This window comes from Episyrphus balteatus, chromosome 1 (genome assembly GCF_945859705.1).
Source record: "Episyrphus balteatus chromosome 1, idEpiBalt1.1, whole genome shotgun sequence".
NCBI lineage: Eukaryota > Metazoa > Arthropoda > Insecta > Diptera > Syrphidae > Episyrphus > Episyrphus balteatus.
This window is the reverse complement of record NC_079134.1, coordinates 112,034,811-112,053,601: the sequence shown is the minus strand read 5'-3', so window position 1 is coordinate 112,053,601 and position 18,791 is coordinate 112,034,811. Positions and strand designations below refer to the sequence as shown.

Here is an 18,791-nt window from a genome sequence, read left to right as displayed (position 1 = left end):
TTCGCCTTCATGATAGTACTATAGAAATATATACAATGGTCCGCACCAGTAAGATATCCCATACAACATTAAACAAATATGTACTCCAAACATACGGTACGGTAAGTAATGCCAGAAAAAAACAGCTAATGTCATAAAAGTTTCAATACACACCACGAAATAAAAAATACATTTTGTGTAAAAGCTCAAGATCTAAACAAACCACCTTATTCTCTTAATAATATTATTTGTTCCCACAGACATGAACATCAAGCTCAAGCTCACTGGTTAGCCTCTTCTATTTTTATGTGATCAGTGATGCCCCTCTATTCTTTTTTACATAGTTTGGCAGAATATTGATCTGAACCTTGCGCTTGCATGGCAACAAATAATGAATCAAACCCCAGACGAAACACAATTGCTGTAATCAAGAAATCAAATTGTCATATAGTTGCATGCAACCCAAAATATATTCATGAAAATCAAAAACATTATAGGTAGGTATTATAGCTGGTATAAAAGTGTTGAGTAGGTAGTTACAATATACAATACACAAAAACCTACAATTGTATTGTATTAAAGTACTTAACATACATCCCTGTTGTGATCTTATCGCAAAATTAATGTAGTAAAAAAGCTTAATCTCTTTGACGAATAACAACAGTGTTGAAAAAATTTAAATGATTCCAACAGAACGGAATGTGATCTTCTAGTGTGTGTACGCGACACTTTAAGTCGGGCATTATTCTTTTATCGTTTTTGACATTTTATTTAATAAATCAAAAATCATAATACATAAAAAACGTCTCGAAATAATGTTACCCGACATTTTTTATCTGTCATGGTTCGACATCTGCTCTTTTATATCGTTTTTGGCTGTAGCGCTAAGCGTGGTGGTACTGGCAAAAAAACATCAACATAAAATTGATTTGTTGGAGTACGTTATGATCATTGCATTAATTTAAATTTTGTTGTTTGTTGTGTCCAAGGTTTTTTTTGTTAATGAGAAATTCACGGAATGGTACAAGTTGTTGTTTTTTATATAGCCACTTGTGTCCCACCGACGGAAAATGTTTTGATTTTGTTTGTTTTTCATTCTTTTAAAATAAAATGAAAGAAATATGTATAGAAATTGTTGCTTCATACGTACATATGTAAATTTGTTATTTAAAAAAAGGCAGTTGATGTCATTCGTATTCGCAAATGAAATCTAATTCAATCAGTGATTAGATATAGATACAAATAATTTTATCAAATTGTGTAAAATACCGATTGTGATTGTTTGTGTATTTGTTTTTTAGCAAATCATCACAGAATTCGTTGTCATCCATCTCTTCTACAGTGCTGCCCCCAAGTCCTACAGATTTATGTAGTCATGACGAATAGTAAGACACCTATCGTTTTACTTTTACAAAAGATCTTTCTTCTGTTTTGAAATTAATTTCTTATGCACCAACAAAATTAAAATCCAACAATTGCAGCCACGAGGATGAGGACAGTCTATCATTGGATAATCTCTTTCCATGCGATCAAACCGAGATTTATGCTTCAAAGAAAATTAGTTACATTATTGAAGAATTGGTGCAAACGGAAGCTAGCTATGTGGACAATCTCAAACTTGGTCTGAAAAACTATGCTAATATTTATACTCGTGACGATCTACCATATACTCTGAAGGACACAAAAATTGATCTTTTGGGAAATATTGAAGAGATTTTGTATCTGCATGAAAAGATGATTTTGCCTATGATGCTGCGGAATCAAAGGGACTTAAAAAAGTTGTTTGATGATTTTTCGGAATACTTTGATGTGAGTAACTTTACATAACTTAAAAAATATAGATAAAATAGAGTTACCTTGTGAACACAATTTACGACTATTTAAAGCCGGGGCAAAGCATCCCGAGTCCAAACTGAATACAACATGATTTTGTATACCCTGACTCTGCTGATGGCCAAACTCAATCCTTAGCCTGACTTGAGATTCAAAAAAGCCCGACTCACGACAACTCTACTGAGATAGGCGTTTATTTTTTTGGGTTTAATTTTTTTCAAGAATTATGACGGATTTCGTTATTGGTTGGTGGTTGAAATGTGTTTTATTATATAATTGAGGAGAGTAAAGTAGGTGCAACACTGAAATTACATAGTTAATATGGTCGAATATTTCATACAAATATTTTTGTTATATTTTTTGTACCATCCACTTTTTTGTATGTACAAAAACCGTTTTTACCGTCGTATTTATTAGATTTGTGTCTACTTATACACTACATAACGTTTTTCAAATTGTTGGAAATATGCTTTATTTAATAAAAATAATAATCACATAATTCGCGATTAAGACAATCTACTCTTTTGTATACGTTTACAGCTATTAGACAACAATAAACAAGGTTTTTGATCACATTTTCCAAATTTAAACAGTTGTATAAAGTTATACAAAGTTTATAATTAAGAGGGATAAAGTATAAGTTTTAATCCTATAAATCTTGAAAAAGTAATTTTTTCCTCAATTTTTTTTAACCTTCACCATTTTTTATTGCATAATGAAACAACAACAAAAATAAAGTTTTTTAATATTCTGAAAGAATATTTGTTTACGCACAAATTTTTGTATTGATTTATTGAATTGGACCAAAACTTCCATCATGGCCTGCCATGCTGTGTATTGCAAGCAATACGGTGCTCGTTATTTTAAAAGAATTAGAATTTATATGCTCTTAAGGGTTTATATGGTTGGAAAATATTCTCCAAGTTTCAAGTCTCTAACTTAATTCTAACCTGTGCCTCCAAGCGATTGAAGTTTGTTATGGGAAAAATATGGCGTTTTTTGGACCTTGTTCGATCAATTTATAATTCCAGCCAAACCATTTGTTCAATAAATTTAGCATTGAGTATATTAAAGACACAAATAAATTTGGTGGTATTTGTTCTGATTCTGATCGAATGTGCAATTTGAATGCTTTCGCTTTCTAATCTCCCGATCTAAAAGATCCCATAAATCTGCTTTCGTTTGCATTTTCTGCTGAGCCCTAGGAGAGATGTACTTTTTCAGGACAGTTAAATCTACTCTTGGAGGTTTGACAAAAAAAAAGAAATATTTACGATATCGTTCACAAAAATTGTTTCTAAGTTATTACCCTAAGAACTATCCTACCATTCAATTGCAGAAAATATTGTCTCTCCTTCTGTAAAAATGGAATTACCATTAATCTTTTTGAACTACATACTTATAAATATAGTCTTTAAATTCATATTCTATAAAAAATGAATAAGAAAATCAGAAACTTTAAACTGTTTTTCTGAAAAATCATTTTTTTTTAAATAGGAACTTGTTCAACTAAATAAACGGTATGTACCTACATTTATTTAAACAGCTAGCTGTGATCTTGTCTGGGAGATGGTGTGACGTGTGACATGTGGGATTTCTCAGGTCATGGTATTTCAAATTCTATCAAGTTTTGTTACTCCTGTTTTCATGGGAATCTTTTTTATCCCTCATACCTGCTGAACTTTACTGAAGATTGTGAACTACTAGGCTAGTCATTATGTCAGACTGATTCAAAAAAAATTTTTTTTTTGTTCAAAGCATTGTTGAAAATATTGTTGGAAATGACAAAAAAAAATACTGTAAAAGTTTCAACCCTTAATGTTAACATTTAGTACCGCCGCATCGCAAATTTCTATTTCCCATACGATTTGTATGGGAAAGATTGTATATTTGTGTTTAGAATTTTGTATCTTTTTAATGGTTCATCAAAAAGGCTAGATTTAATCATTTTCTTGTACAAAATTGAACGCTCTACAAAATTGCATTTATAAAATTAAAAAAAAAAAACTGACGCGAAAAATTAATTAAAATAATTTTTTGTTGAAAAAATGAATAATTCGAATTTATTGAAGAAATCTAATATGATAGTATTAGAGGTTTGAGAGTTATATAAAAGGATCTGTGAAACCAAAACACAACATAGAATACAAATATTCGAAAATTTTGCCAAAGTTTTTGAAAAACCTAATAATTTCGTCAAAAAATAGGAAAAAAATGAGAAAAAATTCCTTTTTATATTTTAAAGTTGAATAACTTCGAAACGCGGGGGTAAATCAAAAAAAAAAAGTGTGTGTACGCATGTACACGCGACTGAAGTTATACTTCTCAAATCTTTATAATTGAAAATTAAGAACCTTCATACCAATTTCCGGTGCTAAATTTTTGAGAAAAAAAATTAAATTTTATCTACGACTGATGTCCTTTATATCAATACAAGTTTATTTTTAGTCTATTTTGTTTTATTTTCTTTTCATTTATGAGTATTTACAGTTATGTTTTTGTTTTTTGTGGCAACTTGCCACACGCAACTTGCCACATGCAACGTGCCACAGACAACTTGCCACATTTTGCATACAGAATGCCACAGTCCTCGTGCTACTTGCCACATGCACTTGCACAATGATTCATGCCACATGGTACTTGCCACATTCCACATGCAATTTGCGACACGAAACATGCAACTTGCCACGTGTTGTGAGTTTTTTTTACTAAAGTACTAAATACTAAAATACTACATACTCTAAAAGTGAAACCACAGCCCTGCTGCCCAATTGTCTCGGAGATAGTGATCGCGTCATAATCCCTTTGACATTCTTGTCAAAAAATAAATTTTCATACTCACCGTCCCATAAGAAGTATAACTTCAAAAATTATTAAGAGCTTTTTTAGAGCGAACAATTTTATAAAAGAAAATGATTTTGCCTAGCCTTTTGGATGAACCATTAAAAAGATAAAAAATTCTAAACACAAATACACAATCTTTCCCATACAAATCGTATGGAAAATAGAAATTTGCGATGCGGCGGTACTAAATGTTAACATTAAGTGCTGAAACTTTTACAGTATTTTTTTTTCGTCATTTCCAACAATATTTTCAACAATGCTTTGAACAAAAAAAAATTTTTTTTTTGAATCAGTCTATTGTAGAGGATGCTTAAAAAAGTTTAACTTGAAGTTTTCGACCAAGATTTCCTATGAGCTTTTTCCGCCATTTTGAAAAAAGGATAAAATTGGTTTTTTGACAATAACTCGGCTATCTGACGAGATGCGAAAATTTTACAAGAACCTTTTTTGTAGCTTTTAACGAGTTCTACATACACAATTTTTGTGTATCATGAACCGTTTTCGAGATATCAATTAAAAAAGTCAAAAATTTAGGACATGTCATTTGTTTTTTAACATAATCTATTTTTGGGTGATGAATATCGAAAAAATTATCACAATAAAATTTGTAGACCACATTGAGACCTACAATGTCGTATTTTTATATTTTGTTTGGACAAAAATTACGACTTCCAGCCGGCCGCAAAGTCGTTTAGTCCGCGCCCACCGCTAAACAAGCCGCCCGTTCGGTTGTAAAAACAAAACAATCATTCATGTTTTTTTTTAATGTTTATATGATTGTATCAGTAGCACATACATACAAATGTATGTATTTATTTAATAAATAATGAGAAGAAGATGGTAATGGTTTTTTTGTAACCCCAATCTTCTTAACCCAAATTTTGTAAATACAGTATACCGGCTTTTTGTGTTGATTGTGCATTTTGTAATTTGCTTCAATATCTATATTATTTAGTTCATCAAAATTGCAATTACATCAGTGCCAATAATTTTTTAAAATAAAAAAATTATTAGCAGCATATGGGTGGTTGGAAAATTTAGGATAAATGGTATATGAAAGCGGAAAAAATAAATTGCCCACAAACTAATTGGTGGAAAAGGGTGGGTGGGCGAAAAAGTGGGGTTGGTGTCAAAAATCGTGGTTTCTTACGATTTGTGTCAAAAGTAGACCTATCGAAAAAAGTTAAATGCAAAAGTTGTGGATAATAAAAGTGTCATAACTTTTACTCAAACCATTTTTTTTGTATAATCTCAAAAATATTGAAAAAATGCAAAAAATACGATTTTTTTTTTTATTTTTATCTTTTACCAAAATGGTTTGATTTTAACAAATCTTGGTTAAAAATTACTTTGTTATGTTTTCTATCTATTTTAAATGTTTTTTGAGCAAAAAGTTAATGTTTGGATTTTTGACGAATTTAATTTGAAAAAATAGCCTATTTTTCAATCCAAAAAGTTTTTGATTTTTGAAAGTCTTGGAATGCAGTTACTTAGGTTAAAAAATAAAAACTTTTATTGAAGGTTGGAAAAACTATACTTTTAATTTAGAAAATATTGAGAAAAATTGAAAAAAACAAAAAAACTATTTTTAAGATCGATTTTCCGTAAATGACAGTAATATTGGCGAGAAATAATTTTCCATAGAAACCAAATTATACTTTTCTAATGGCCTTTGACCTTCTTAATTTCAATCTAGCATTAGAATAGCTCTAACGTGCAAGGTTTTTGAGATATTGAATTTTGAACGTTCAAAACACTATTTTTGTGATGTAGGTATTGGCATGGTAATATCTCAACGTGATGTGATAGAATTTTTCTGACTAAAGATTCGAGCTCAGCATACAAAAAATCAATAGAAAAATATAATTTAATTTCTATAAAAAAAAATTTTCCAAAAAATATATAAAAATACGACATTGTAGGGATGTATGTGGTCTACAAATTTTATTTTAATAATTTTTTCGATATTCATCACCCAAAAATAGATTATGTCAAAAAACAAATGACATGTCCTAAATTTTTGACTTCGATATCTCGAAAACGGTTCATGATACACAAAAAACCAATTTTATCCTTTTTTTCAAAATGGCGAAAAAAGCTCATAGGAAATCTTGGTCGATAACCTCAAGTTAAGCTTTTTTAAGCATCCTCTACAACATATCCAAAATTTAGCTTTCTCCGTCATTTTGCATTTCCAAATGTATATAATGACTGGCCTATACACCTTATAGCCTTTTCACACCAAACCCAAAAACGCGGTTTACCTATGGCAAAAAGTTTTCAAAAACCTGAAAAGCGTTCACACCACAAGTTTACAGGTTTTTTTTGACGTTTAAAATGTTTTGACATCCAAATGTCAAGTTTTCGATGGGATTTAATTTTTGTAGTTTAAATCAGCTTGAGCTCACAAAATTGATCAAATAAAATGAACTCTGACAACTTAAATATAATTTTATTTATTTGGTCGTTAAATTGTGTAGTTTTATTTTAATTTCTTCCGGAGAGTAATATATTGGCCGCCCCTCAAATTCTTTAGACATTTCGATGTAAATATGACGGTTTTTTCGGCTGCCTTTGAGCTGGGGCTCCTTTTCAGCCCAAAGTTCCAACAGGAACTCTTCATCTTCGGTCCCCCAAATCTTTTTTTTTTTGTTTTTTTTTATACTATTTTATTTCGTTTGGATGTTTTCATTTTCAGGTTTTTGGCGAGTTTAATCAAAAACTTGTGTTTTACGAAACTTGTGGTTTATGAAAAAAGTATGGAAAAACTTGTGTTTTTGATATAGGTTTTTAGGGTTTTTTGCAAAAACCGCGGTTTTGGCTTGGTGTGAAAAGGCTATTAGAGCTACAGTAAAACCCGGATAAGTACCTCACCTTATATGCCCCATTTAAATAGGCAATAAAGCGGGTAAGGTACTTACAAGAACCCGTTTAAGTGCTCATAGGCAGTTATCTCTATATTTATTTAATAATAAAAAAAACATGTTTGATTACTAAAAAAATAATCTTCACAAAACAAAATTACTTTGAAAGCTTAAAATAGCTAACTAGTTAATTTCTACCTATAGTAGGATTTTAGAATTTTAAAGCGGTTTAGGAAACGAAGTTCTTCTTACAGGTCAAACTTGTTTCAAATGTGTACTTAAAAGTATTTTTTGCAAGTAAATTCAATTATAAGTATTTGAAAAGCCAGGCAATTAAGCGGGGAAGGCAGTTAAGCGGTTCGAGCCCAAAGCTTTGCAACGGTTTTTCGGATCGATTTCTCTCAATCAGTTTTAATTTAAATATGAATGTCTTTTATAAAATAGTAATAGGAATTATAAAAAAAAAATAAAAATTAGGGCTGCCACTTTTGAATTTAAGTTAAATACTATCAAATATTTTCTTATACCTTTGTCTCACTTTATGAGCATTAACTACATATATAAAATGTTGAATTATTTTTGCTCTTTTGAAAATTTACAAATTATTTAATTCTAAATGTATGTAAAATAGATATTTATTTTTATTTTAACCTTTTGAATGTTAAGAAACTTTGATTGTTAAATAGGTTTAGATGCTCCAAAAGATCCTTATCTTAATGCGTCATTGTAAATTAGATACTTATCGAAATAAATGAAATGAAAAATGAAATGAAAAATGAAATTAAATTCCTACATAAATACACATTTTATAAATGAACGAATTAAATAAAATAAGGATTTCTTTATCACTTTGAATTTTTACCAAAAAAACGTGCATTTATAGAAAATGACGTCACCAACTAAAAATGCACAACTTACACAGGGTAGCAAATTGTAGCAAGAACACTTTTCATATTCTTACGGCGAACACAATTAAACGACTTAAAAAACACTAACACTAGTTTCTACACGTAATAAAAAAATAGTACACAATTAACTGAAACAACCCAAAATGATTAAAAGTCCCCAAAGTGATCTTTCTCCTCCTTTGAGATGATCTCCTGAATACCACGTGGTGGAGTCGAAATTAATTTTTCTCTCTCATTTTTAATTCTCTATTATATTTCGAAGAGAAATAGGTGGGTTATTTAAAACATAAGCTCAACTTCATGATTTGATTAAATGCCAGCTTTTTGGAGTTTCGCCCCATTGTGCGACGCACTACGCATTGCACCACTGCTGCCACTTGTGAAATTGCAATCCCGAACAGTTTTTCCAATTATCAACATAACTTGATAATTTTTGGTTACGATTTCCAATTCACAGGTTTTTCCAATTATCAAGTAATAATTGGAAAACCTGTTCGGGGCTATCACATTTATCTTTTTAGTAAAGTTTCTTATTTATCGTTGTAATAAGAATAAGAATATTGAGAAAAGTATGTTGAAAACTTAATCAGCCAATAGCCGAAAGAAGGCGGGCTACCATTTATGATCTCTCCGACAAGGTGCTCGTATGAAACTACCAATATAATAAGAAACTGGTACCTAAATAAATTGTTACAATTCCTATTTCTTTTAGATACATAGGCTGGGTCGGTCTGGGGCAAAGGGGCCCGGTTGGGGTACAAGGGTATGTCCAATTGTACACCCCAGGGGCCTCAAACCTTTTAACTTCTTATAAAATTATAAATATAACTTTCAAATTGTTAGAGTAAGGGCATAGAGGAAGGAATACCTAGAGAGCCGACTCGTACCCCCCTTGCCTAAAACACCCGCAAATTTAATTTCAGATAATTGGTATACATCTCTCTTATTTTTCTCTTGTTTTCCTATCTGTGAATACGTGTGAAAGGTATAATGCGTTTAATACCTTCCTTTCACCAGTAGATGTCCTCACAAACTTTGAATTTAAACATGATTTTGGTTTGTACATGAACTTGAATAGCTCAAATAGCTCACTCCAGACATCCACCTTTCAATAAATATGTACAGAAATAAAAAAAAGGTTCGTGTTTTGAATTTATTATATTATTTTTTATGAATTAATTCCTCTACTGAGCACTTAAATTGTTTTTAATTGTTTTGAGCACAACTCAACAGTTGAATGTGTTGGTGCCATTTAAAATACACGGGAAAACTACCACATATAAGCACTGTGGAGTTTTTCCTCTCATTGCAGCTTGTAGGGTGGAAGAGAAAAACCAACCGAAGTCGCGTCTCTAGGTATTCCTTCCTCTATGAGTAAGGGCTTGCATTTGTTAAACAAGCCCTATTTCTTTGTTTGAAATTTGTTTCTGTACTTTTTTATTACATCTTTATGCATTTTTACTTTGTAACTATGGGATAGCTGAGGGCCCGGGTGGCAATCGCCAAGTCTGTTATATGGCCAGTCCGACCCTGCATAGGTAGATACTTATCCCATACTCGTAAGACAATTGATTGAGGAGAAACTATCCAACCCTATAAAATAACTGTTGTCATTTTTTTTCTTTTCTAGATATCAAAACAAAATTATATAAATGTAAACACTTTACACAATAATTGAAATTACTTAAGTATACCTACCTATAATGGAATGCCAAAATGGCATTTCGATACAAAAATATACTTATGCAGCCAGTATTAAGCCCCCAAAAGCGTTTGCCTTGACTATAATGCGTTTATGCATAGGGCTGTCGTTCCTTACCTACTTAATGTTATTAAATATATTGATATAGTTCAGTGCATGTAGTAAGCAGTTGTTAAAGTACAAACAAAAAAGCTTAATCAGCATAATTAAACTCGTGATTGGTGATAATTTATAGCCTACGTGACGACAACCTTTGATGAGGTATGCCAAAACAAATTTACTCACAGTCGCAGTTAACTCATTTTAAAAGCTTTTATTCAAGCTTGTCTTTTGTTCACAACTAGATGTTCTTGTAGTTCAAAACTGAATGCATTGGTTAAAGATATCGATATAGTATTAGTATGTACTGGACATACATAATCATTTATGCATGCACTTGTACATATATTAAAGTTTTTCAAAAATTTAAGCGGTTTCATTTTTAATTTCGCGCCATTTTTTAATATTTTCATTGTGAACACTTTTGTTATTACTAAAACGAGTAAGGGCTTATTTTATTGGATAATTACAAGTGCTATCATACATTCTCCTTGGTCATTTTTGGTCAAAATGAGTAAAAATGGAGCTATTAAATAAAAACGGTACTAACCCCTTTCTAAGATGACGGCTGTTCCCGACATCCTTTCATCACACCATAGTGTTGCCATGACCGGCTATTTATAGCCAAACCGGCTCCTTTAAGTTTTCTCCGGCTACTTCAAATTCTGATTTCCGATTTATCAAAATTTGGCTCCTTAAGTTTTCATTTTGGCGATTTTTGGCTCTTTCAAAATTTAAAACTTTTATAATAAAAGAACTTGATTTGTTTATATTTTATTATAATCGCACCTTAAAAGTCTTCGAAGTTAAACTAAACTTCTTTGAAGTAGAATCTGACATCTTGCTGAATAGCGCAATTATGAATTTACCTACTTTCATATTATTCATATGTTTCTAATCTGGATCACGAGGAAAATTAAACACAGCTAGTATTCTAGATATTATTGATCATGATGAGACAAATGCGTTTATTCCATTAAACCTTATAGTTTTTGTTTATATTATCATAAATCTAATTTAATTTAAAGTTTGAAAAAAAAAAAAATGAAAACAAAATTTAAAAAATGATACAAAATACATGTTATGAGTTTTTAAGAACAATTTTTGAAATTGGCGATTTTTGGCTCCAAGACTTCTTTAATTCGGCTCCTTGCCTCTAAAATTCTCTGGCAACAATGCCACCAAATTGATTTTTATGATAAGGTCATACACCCGAACACATTCCATGAACAAAATTTTGTCCACCAAAAAATGCGATTTCATTTACTAATTTGCTTGGCCTAAATCAAAATTAAGAAAAAAACAAGGAGGATTGATGAACAAAATCGTGGGTATAGAACATTCACAAATTTTTTGTGCGAAAAGTCGTTCGCGAGATATTGACATTTATACTCAGAAGAAACCCCTCTTCAATGCTGCATCCAAACTAAACTGACGTCACAATTTTTTCCCTATTGTGAGTTTCACGTGAACAAGATTCCACCGCGAAAAATTAAACTTCACTTTTCCTTTATTCTATTGTGAGTTGCGGGCGACAAGTTGTTCGCGTCCCGCAAACTCCTCGTATCTTGAACTTTTTTTTATTTAATATGGGAGGTAAGCAACTTTTGGTGAAAAACAAAAAAACAGTTAAGCGGAAAATGCTGATTTCGTTCCGATGAAACTTGCAATAGCTTTTTAAATTCCGGGCGAAAAAAAAAATATTTCGGTGAAACTCACAACAGGGCTGATTAATAATACAAAAAAAATGGTTATTTAAGTTTTTAAACCTGCCGCCCTCCCTCCCCCCGAAATTTTTTTCTGCGTTCACCCCTGGAGCAGCCCAAAAATATTAATATTTGAGAAACCAAAGAAGATATCAGCATTCATTTATTAAAATGCAATCCTTAACTAAGTTCTTATTTATATGTAGGTACCTATTAACAGAGAAATAATGGTGAACATGATGAGTCAAGATATAGGTACCTATTTACCGAACTAAAAGTTTCCTAAAATAATCGATAACTGATAGGTACATACCTATCAACTTTTGAGATAGACCCTCATTAAAAAAAACACAATTTTTTCTTAGAATACACCCAAGAATCATATCCTAAAAGTTTTTTTTTAATTCTTTTACGAATAAAAAAAAAGTCCAAAAGATTTATAGCTATGTATATTGAAAAAATATACACAATGTGGAACAGCCTACAATTTAACCCAAGATGTCATTTTTATCAAATAAAGAATTCGCAACACAAAACTTGTCTTTCTCAAGTTCCACATATTTGAGGGGCAAACGTGATTAAACTTCAAATACAAATGATGAAGACTTACACTCGTAGGTACATACGAGTGAATTGAGGCGTTGGTTATAATTACATCATCAAATTGCATGCCAACAGAGTGGTAAAATAAAATTTTCAGTTCCAAATTATTTTGAAGGTTTGGCAGAAGAATTATAATTGGAAATTCAACTCACATAAAATAAATAAGGTTTTTAAAGTACACTAAAATAATCGATAACTGCTATGACTCATTTTTTACTTAAAAGTTCAAGTAAAGCTACTTCGAACTTGATTGTCAACAAACCCAATTTAAGTTGCACAACCATAAACTAAATACATAAATTAATATAGTTTCTTTATGAGGCATTTTCCTATATTTACTGAGCAAATGTTGCATCGAATTGAAAAATTAAGGCCCAGTTGTAGGTACTAATATTTATTCCGTGGTTCAGCAACTTTTATCTTCTGAAATCGGTGTTGAAGGTGCAGTTTAGCACTGGTTTAAGGTCCATTTATGTCAAAATAGCTTAAGTCATACTTGAACCAAACTCGATCCACAGTTAATCCGCCGAAATCGGAGAGTTAAATTCCTGAACCGATGCTGAACCACGTTTGTACAGCTGGCCCTAAACATGGTCATTTTTATAATATAATTCTGAAAATATTTATATGCACAGGAAGGTACAAGTTGTCCCTAAAGTAATGTTTCAACGGAGGCGTACGTTGAGTTGCCGGGGCCCCGGGGCAAGACTAAATTTTGGGATTCCTTTGATATTTGGGCGCCCATTCGATATAGAAAATAACAACACCCTACTTTATTTTGGGGGCCCCTGATGTATCGTTTGTTGGTCGCTATAAGAGTATTCAAGTAACATTTTTTGTGGCCCTAAGACAATATACAGGGTGATTCAGGAGTAATGTGCCAAAAAGCTGGAGCGTGTAGGTTGGGTTGAGACAAGAAACAAATTTTATGGGAAGGGGGGTCTATTCTCCCCCGTTTAGCCGGGAGGGGCAATTTTCTAAAAAATTGACTTAATTTGGAAAAAAAATTTATTAAAAATCAACGGTTACAGATACAGTGACGTTCTGTACCTTTTTGTAAAGCCAAAACCCTCGTCTTGAATAAAACTGATTTATAATACAGTTAATTATAATTAAATTAAATTATAATTAATTAAACAATTTACAAGGTGGTAACGCTGGTATTTTTTCAATCAAACTTGAAGCTTTTTTTATACATAATACGGCATTACTGTGTGCACTTTTTGCTGTGAAAGACTTGATCTTTTTTACACTCTCTTTTTTCATAAAATTCTTTTTTTGTTCTCTATTTTTCAAACTTCCTCTTTTAAGTCTCTTTTTTTATTTACCTCACCTGCATAGTTTTTACAAAGTGTTAAGGGCCCAACCCATAGAATCCGTTGCATCCGTTCCGTCGAAGTTTTCAACTGACATGACAGCTCGATAAAATACACACGTTCTTATGAGAAGCGACCCATAAGCGACGGATCGGACGCAGACGGATGGATTTGACGGAAGAAGTAGCCCAACTTTCTACTTTGTGCACATTCAGAGATAAAATATTGAACACACCTTGGAATTTGAAGTGAGCTGTCAAAAAGCAATCCGTCACACGACGTATTCTATGGGTCACCCCTTTCTGTCCCATCCTTCAACTTCAACGGATGAATTGACGGAACGGACGCAACGGATTCTAGGGGTTGGGGCCTTTAAGTCTAGAAAAAAGGGTTTTTGTGAAATGATTTCAAAATTTAGTTCTCTAGAGATGTTAAGCATCCATGATATTAGGGTTAAATTTGGGATTCAAAGTGAACTACGCAAAAAAAAATTGTCTTTTTTTTGTGTAATTTTTTGTTTTGTACAGATTCATAGCTGATTCTACTCAGTACTCGTACTCTTGTGTTTCTTTATTAGCTAAGAAATAATTTGACGCAAACAAATCAGTTCTCCATTGATTTGTTTAACAGGTAACGGGAATTTTAACTTGTAACAATAAATGCCCTAATTTCAATATTTATTTGCGAAATGTTTCCAATTTTTTTTTATGAATCTGAGCCTTAACATGTTCAACAGTTGGATACATGCTTAAAATAAGCAAAAGTATTACTTTACCTTACCAAAATTGAAAAAGGATTCTGGTCAAAATACTTATGCCACTAAAAAAATAGCACTTCTAATACAAAAAAAGCTGCCTGAACTCCAAATTTCACTCATATGACTTACTTTTACCACCATGAGATTCACCATAACATACTTAAAAAAAAACCATCAACTTTACCTATGTAAAGTTTAACCGTTAGAAATTATTCTCATCAGATCGAGAATTGAAAATTAGTCAAAATAATTATGCTGACGACTGTAGTTCAGTTTAGTTCAATTTAGTTTAACAAGTCCATTCTAATACTACTACTGTTTCTTCTCCGTTAAGACTTAGACATGGATGAAATTTCATATGCCCTTTGGTTTCTGAACTCGGCGTATAAGAAATTCTTCTTCAAATTCAGATGTGCAGGAAAATTGACTTTATGAGATGTAATGTGGAAGGAATTGAATGCTTTTTTACCGGGGTTGCGAATATGTAAGTTTTTCAAATAGTTTTTGGGTCGCTGAAACCGAATCCGAAGTCCATTTTGCCCCATCACGTCAGGTTTTCGAGGTAACCTCAAAAAATGTCACGAATTTTGCCGATGGTTTTGTTTTGTTTTTTTTTTTTATTAAAAAGGAGTTTGATGGCCGAAAAGTGGCAGAGAAAAATATTAAACAATAAGCCATAAAGCTGAAATTTTTTTGTTCACCTCAATAGTGTCAAAAATTTTACACGGTTTAACGCAATTCACACACGGCCTAAGAATACCTACTAAGTTTACTAGCTCACTGTAATGAACTATACTCTGTCCAACAAAAATTGTCAGTACAGGCCTTATGGGAATCTTTTTCCAAATCAGTGAGACCAAACGATGATGTGCCATGACATTGTTGTTGTAATTTCTTTATCCTCCTTTGACCTATCTGCCACACGATCGTCGATCGGTGAGGTGACAGACTGAAAGACTGCAACTCATTCAACAAGGGTGTGTATTAAAAATATTCACAATACATAAGAGTTACCATTGGTAAACTTCCTTCATAAAATACTCCCTTTTTCTATTGTTTTTGTGAAAGAGCTTTCAGGATTAATGCTTTTTTAAGGTTTTAAAACGAAAAAACAGACGTAAGTGTTGTCGTGTGCTTGGTGGCTATATGTTTCTCGTTTGTTTGGAAAACAAACAATGTTAACATTTGAACATGCGCTGCAATGGACTTTCAGGGAAAATCTTTTGGCGGACGTGTTGCGTCGGGATGTTTCTTGAATAAGTAAATTGCCAAAATTTACTTTATTACATCTTGGTGGTGTGGAAAAAGATAATTTTTTTTCTTTCTTATAAAAATTAGTTATTGTGAAATTCTACCAACAAAGGGGTAACGCTGGTACTTTTGCGATCAAACTTGAAACATTTTTATGCAAAGTGCGGCATCGCTGTGAGAGCTTTTTGTTGTGATAGACTTATGCGTTAAACATGATGCAGAGTGAGATGCGAACGTCCTATCTTACCCGTACTGACAATTTTTGTTGGACAGAGTGAACTATACTCTGCCCAACAAAAATTGAACTAGTTCGTTCGCGAACTACACAAGCCTACTTCTATGTATCTCTATCCTGGATGGATTAAATCCCATTCGTGTTAAGAGTAAAGGCCATGTTTTCACAACATAAAATTAAATGTTCAATTATTGTTATTTATATATAAATTTGTCTTAGAAAAACGAAGTAGAAATAAAAAAACAAAATAACCACTCAGAAAGACGGTCCTCGGCCATGTAAAACCAAATTTGTAAAAATCTTTTAAAAAAATAAAGCATTTTAATATAATAGTAATAAAATAACGGTTTTTTTATTTTTTATTAAAACTAAAATTTTTAAAAATTAAACTTCTGGATTTTTGAAAAATATTAGAAATTCATTTTTGAAAAATAAAATTTTCAAAAAGGGTCACGTTATGTTAACTACAATATGACATACCAACTATTTTTCATGTAGAATAAAGCTGGATCTCCAACGTGTGAGTCGAATACTCATCGAATTTTTAGAATTTGTAGGGATTTAGGATTTGCGTGTGAGAATTGCCACTCAGTGTATCGCCACCTCGTCACTCGAAGTTGGCGCTCAAGATTCTGCCGCTATTTGGCTGCCCCAAAATGAAATAGTTTCGCACATTATCTCATTACGAATGTCAAATCGTTTAGGAAATTATTTGATTTGACATTCGAAATGAGATAATTTTCGAAATCAGCTCATTCAGGCTAAAAAAAAGACTATTAACCTCCACGTGGGTCGTCAATTTGAAAATCTAACAATGACATACCTACTATACATAAACCTATATTTTTCAAGACTTATTGCAATTAAGAAAATTTAAAAATCATTTTAATGTATTTCTAGAAAAATAGTTTTTACTGCTACGTCACTTTTACCATTAACAAAAAGACATCGATGGAACTACGCCAGGATCATCGAGAATATTTTAAGGTTATTGGCTAAGAATAAAAAAAATGAATAAATTCATTAATATAATTATTCTTACAGACACTCCAAACTGAATTCAATGACAAGCTAGGAATTGATAGCTTCTTGGTGCAACCCATCCAAAGACTGACACGATATCCTTTATTATTACAGCAATTGATATCGGTGAGTTCTAATAAAATCATTTAGTTTTCATTTTTGATTGTTTTCTATTTTTTGTAATTTGTATTTCGCAGGATTTTTATAAAAATGGCATCAATTGTAAGCCTGTGCTGATGTCTTGTTGTAAGCTAGAAACTCGAATGAGAAATCACCTCGCGGTAGTAAACCAGTCGGAAGAAATCAAATCAATCGAAGAACTTGATGAGGTAGATAAGTGAATAGCTCTTGATCAGGAACAATTGCGTTCAAGATTTCTTTTAAATTAATTTATTAAATCGTTGCATCATTAAATCGTTTTCGATTATATCTTTAAATTCGGTTAACAGGGCCACGGAGAGAGCTAAAGCTTCTGCAACTATGAATGTTTAGCTTAGCAGCCGTTCAAGGAAGCACTTTATATGATCCATACACAATACACAATACACTGCTACACTTCTTTAGGTTCTTTAAAAATCAATGGTTACACTTAAAATAACGTGCCATACCTTTTTGTAAAGCCAATTACAGACCAATAACAGATTTTACTGTCTCTTCGAAAGAAAAAAAATTCACCTTATTTTTTTTTTTTGCTTTCTATCCCAAATTCAACGTTTTTACCAAATTTCATCAGGGTGACCCATCATTTTGTTTTCACTCAAAAAAACACCCTTCGACCCAACTTATTTTTATAGACTTTTTTAATCCTTGGTTCTTATCCCTAAAGCAAACTTTTTGCCAAGTTTCATGAGAGAGAGTAACTATTTTTTATTTTTTAAATGCCTACATAAATATACCTGTACTATACCTTAATATTTAATTTTGGATTTATTTCAGCTTAACATTCTTCAACAGGGATACTTCCGAAAATCAAATGAATTTGATGCTTACAATCATAAGTCTCGAAAAAAATATCGGTGTAAGGTGTTTCTATTTGACAAATGCTTACTTTGTACAGAAGTAAAGAAGAAGCGATTGGCTTATCGTTGCCATTTTTCTTGGGACTCTATTGAAGTTACAGTTAATAATTCTAAGTCCATAGTTGTGACACATAGGATTAAAAATAGACCAGAATATGAATTTTATGCGGCCGAGGCTTATGTAATTAAACAATGGATGCGGTGTATTGGCCGAATAAGTGTATCTACAAGGGAACGGCTGGCAATTGAAGGCAATGTTACAATTCCAATGGAGGTGGTTTTAATAATTGGTATAATAATATGGATTATGTTTCGATTACTCTAAGTATATGTAATTATTTATTATACATTATGTCAACTTGATAAAATAGAAATAATTCTTAAGGGCCCAACCCATAGAATCCGTTGCGTCCGTTGCGTTGAAGTTTTAAAATAAAATACACACGTTCTTATGGGAAGCGACCCATAAGCGACGGATCGGACGGAGACGGACTTCCCATAAGAACGTGTGTATTTTATCGAGCTGTCAGTCAAAAACTTCGACGCAACGGACGCAACGGATTCTATGGGTTGGGCCCTTTATAGATATAATAATAAATTGTAATACTGAATACGAAATTGAAAGTTATAAAGGTACACTTCGTCTCACTTG

General features: G+C 31.9%; 1 protein-coding gene across 2 annotated transcripts; it reads left to right on the top strand.

Annotated features, from left to right (window-relative positions):
* The first annotated feature begins 655 nt into the window (after positions 1–655).
* LOC129921298 (triple functional domain protein) lies at positions 656–18,516 on the top strand. 2 transcript variants are annotated; one of them, XM_056003060.1, is made up of 7 exons: positions 657–916; positions 1,281–1,364; positions 1,461–1,788; positions 16,998–17,084; positions 17,142–17,246; positions 17,318–17,449; positions 18,057–18,516. In XM_056003060.1, exons 1-7 carry the CDS (start codon positions 795–797, stop codon positions 18,462–18,464), a joined length of 1,266 nt encoding a protein of 421 aa, XP_055859035.1. In that variant the 5' UTR covers positions 657–794; the 3' UTR covers positions 18,465–18,516. The 2 variants fall into 2 exon arrangements, with proteins under 2 accessions (XP_055859036.1, XP_055859035.1); XM_056003061.1 differs by lacking the exon at positions 17,318–17,449 and having other exon boundaries at positions 656–916.
* The last annotated feature ends 275 nt before the right edge of the window (positions 18,517–18,791 follow it).

What these genes read in the sequence shown, in the direction of transcription:
- LOC129921298 (XM_056003060.1), top strand. Translation starts at nt 795, where the DNA reads ATGTTACCCGACATTTTTTATCTGTCATGGTTCGACATCTGCTCTTTT. An exon ending in CATAAAATTGATTTGTTGGA is followed by an intron (nt 917 to 1,280) that starts GTACGTTATGAT and finishes TTTGTTTTTTAG; the next exon opens with CAAATCATCACAGAATTCGT. An exon ending in TTATGTAGTCATGACGAATA is followed by an intron (nt 1,365 to 1,460) that starts GTAAGACACCTA and finishes CAACAATTGCAG; the next exon opens with CCACGAGGATGAGGACAGTC.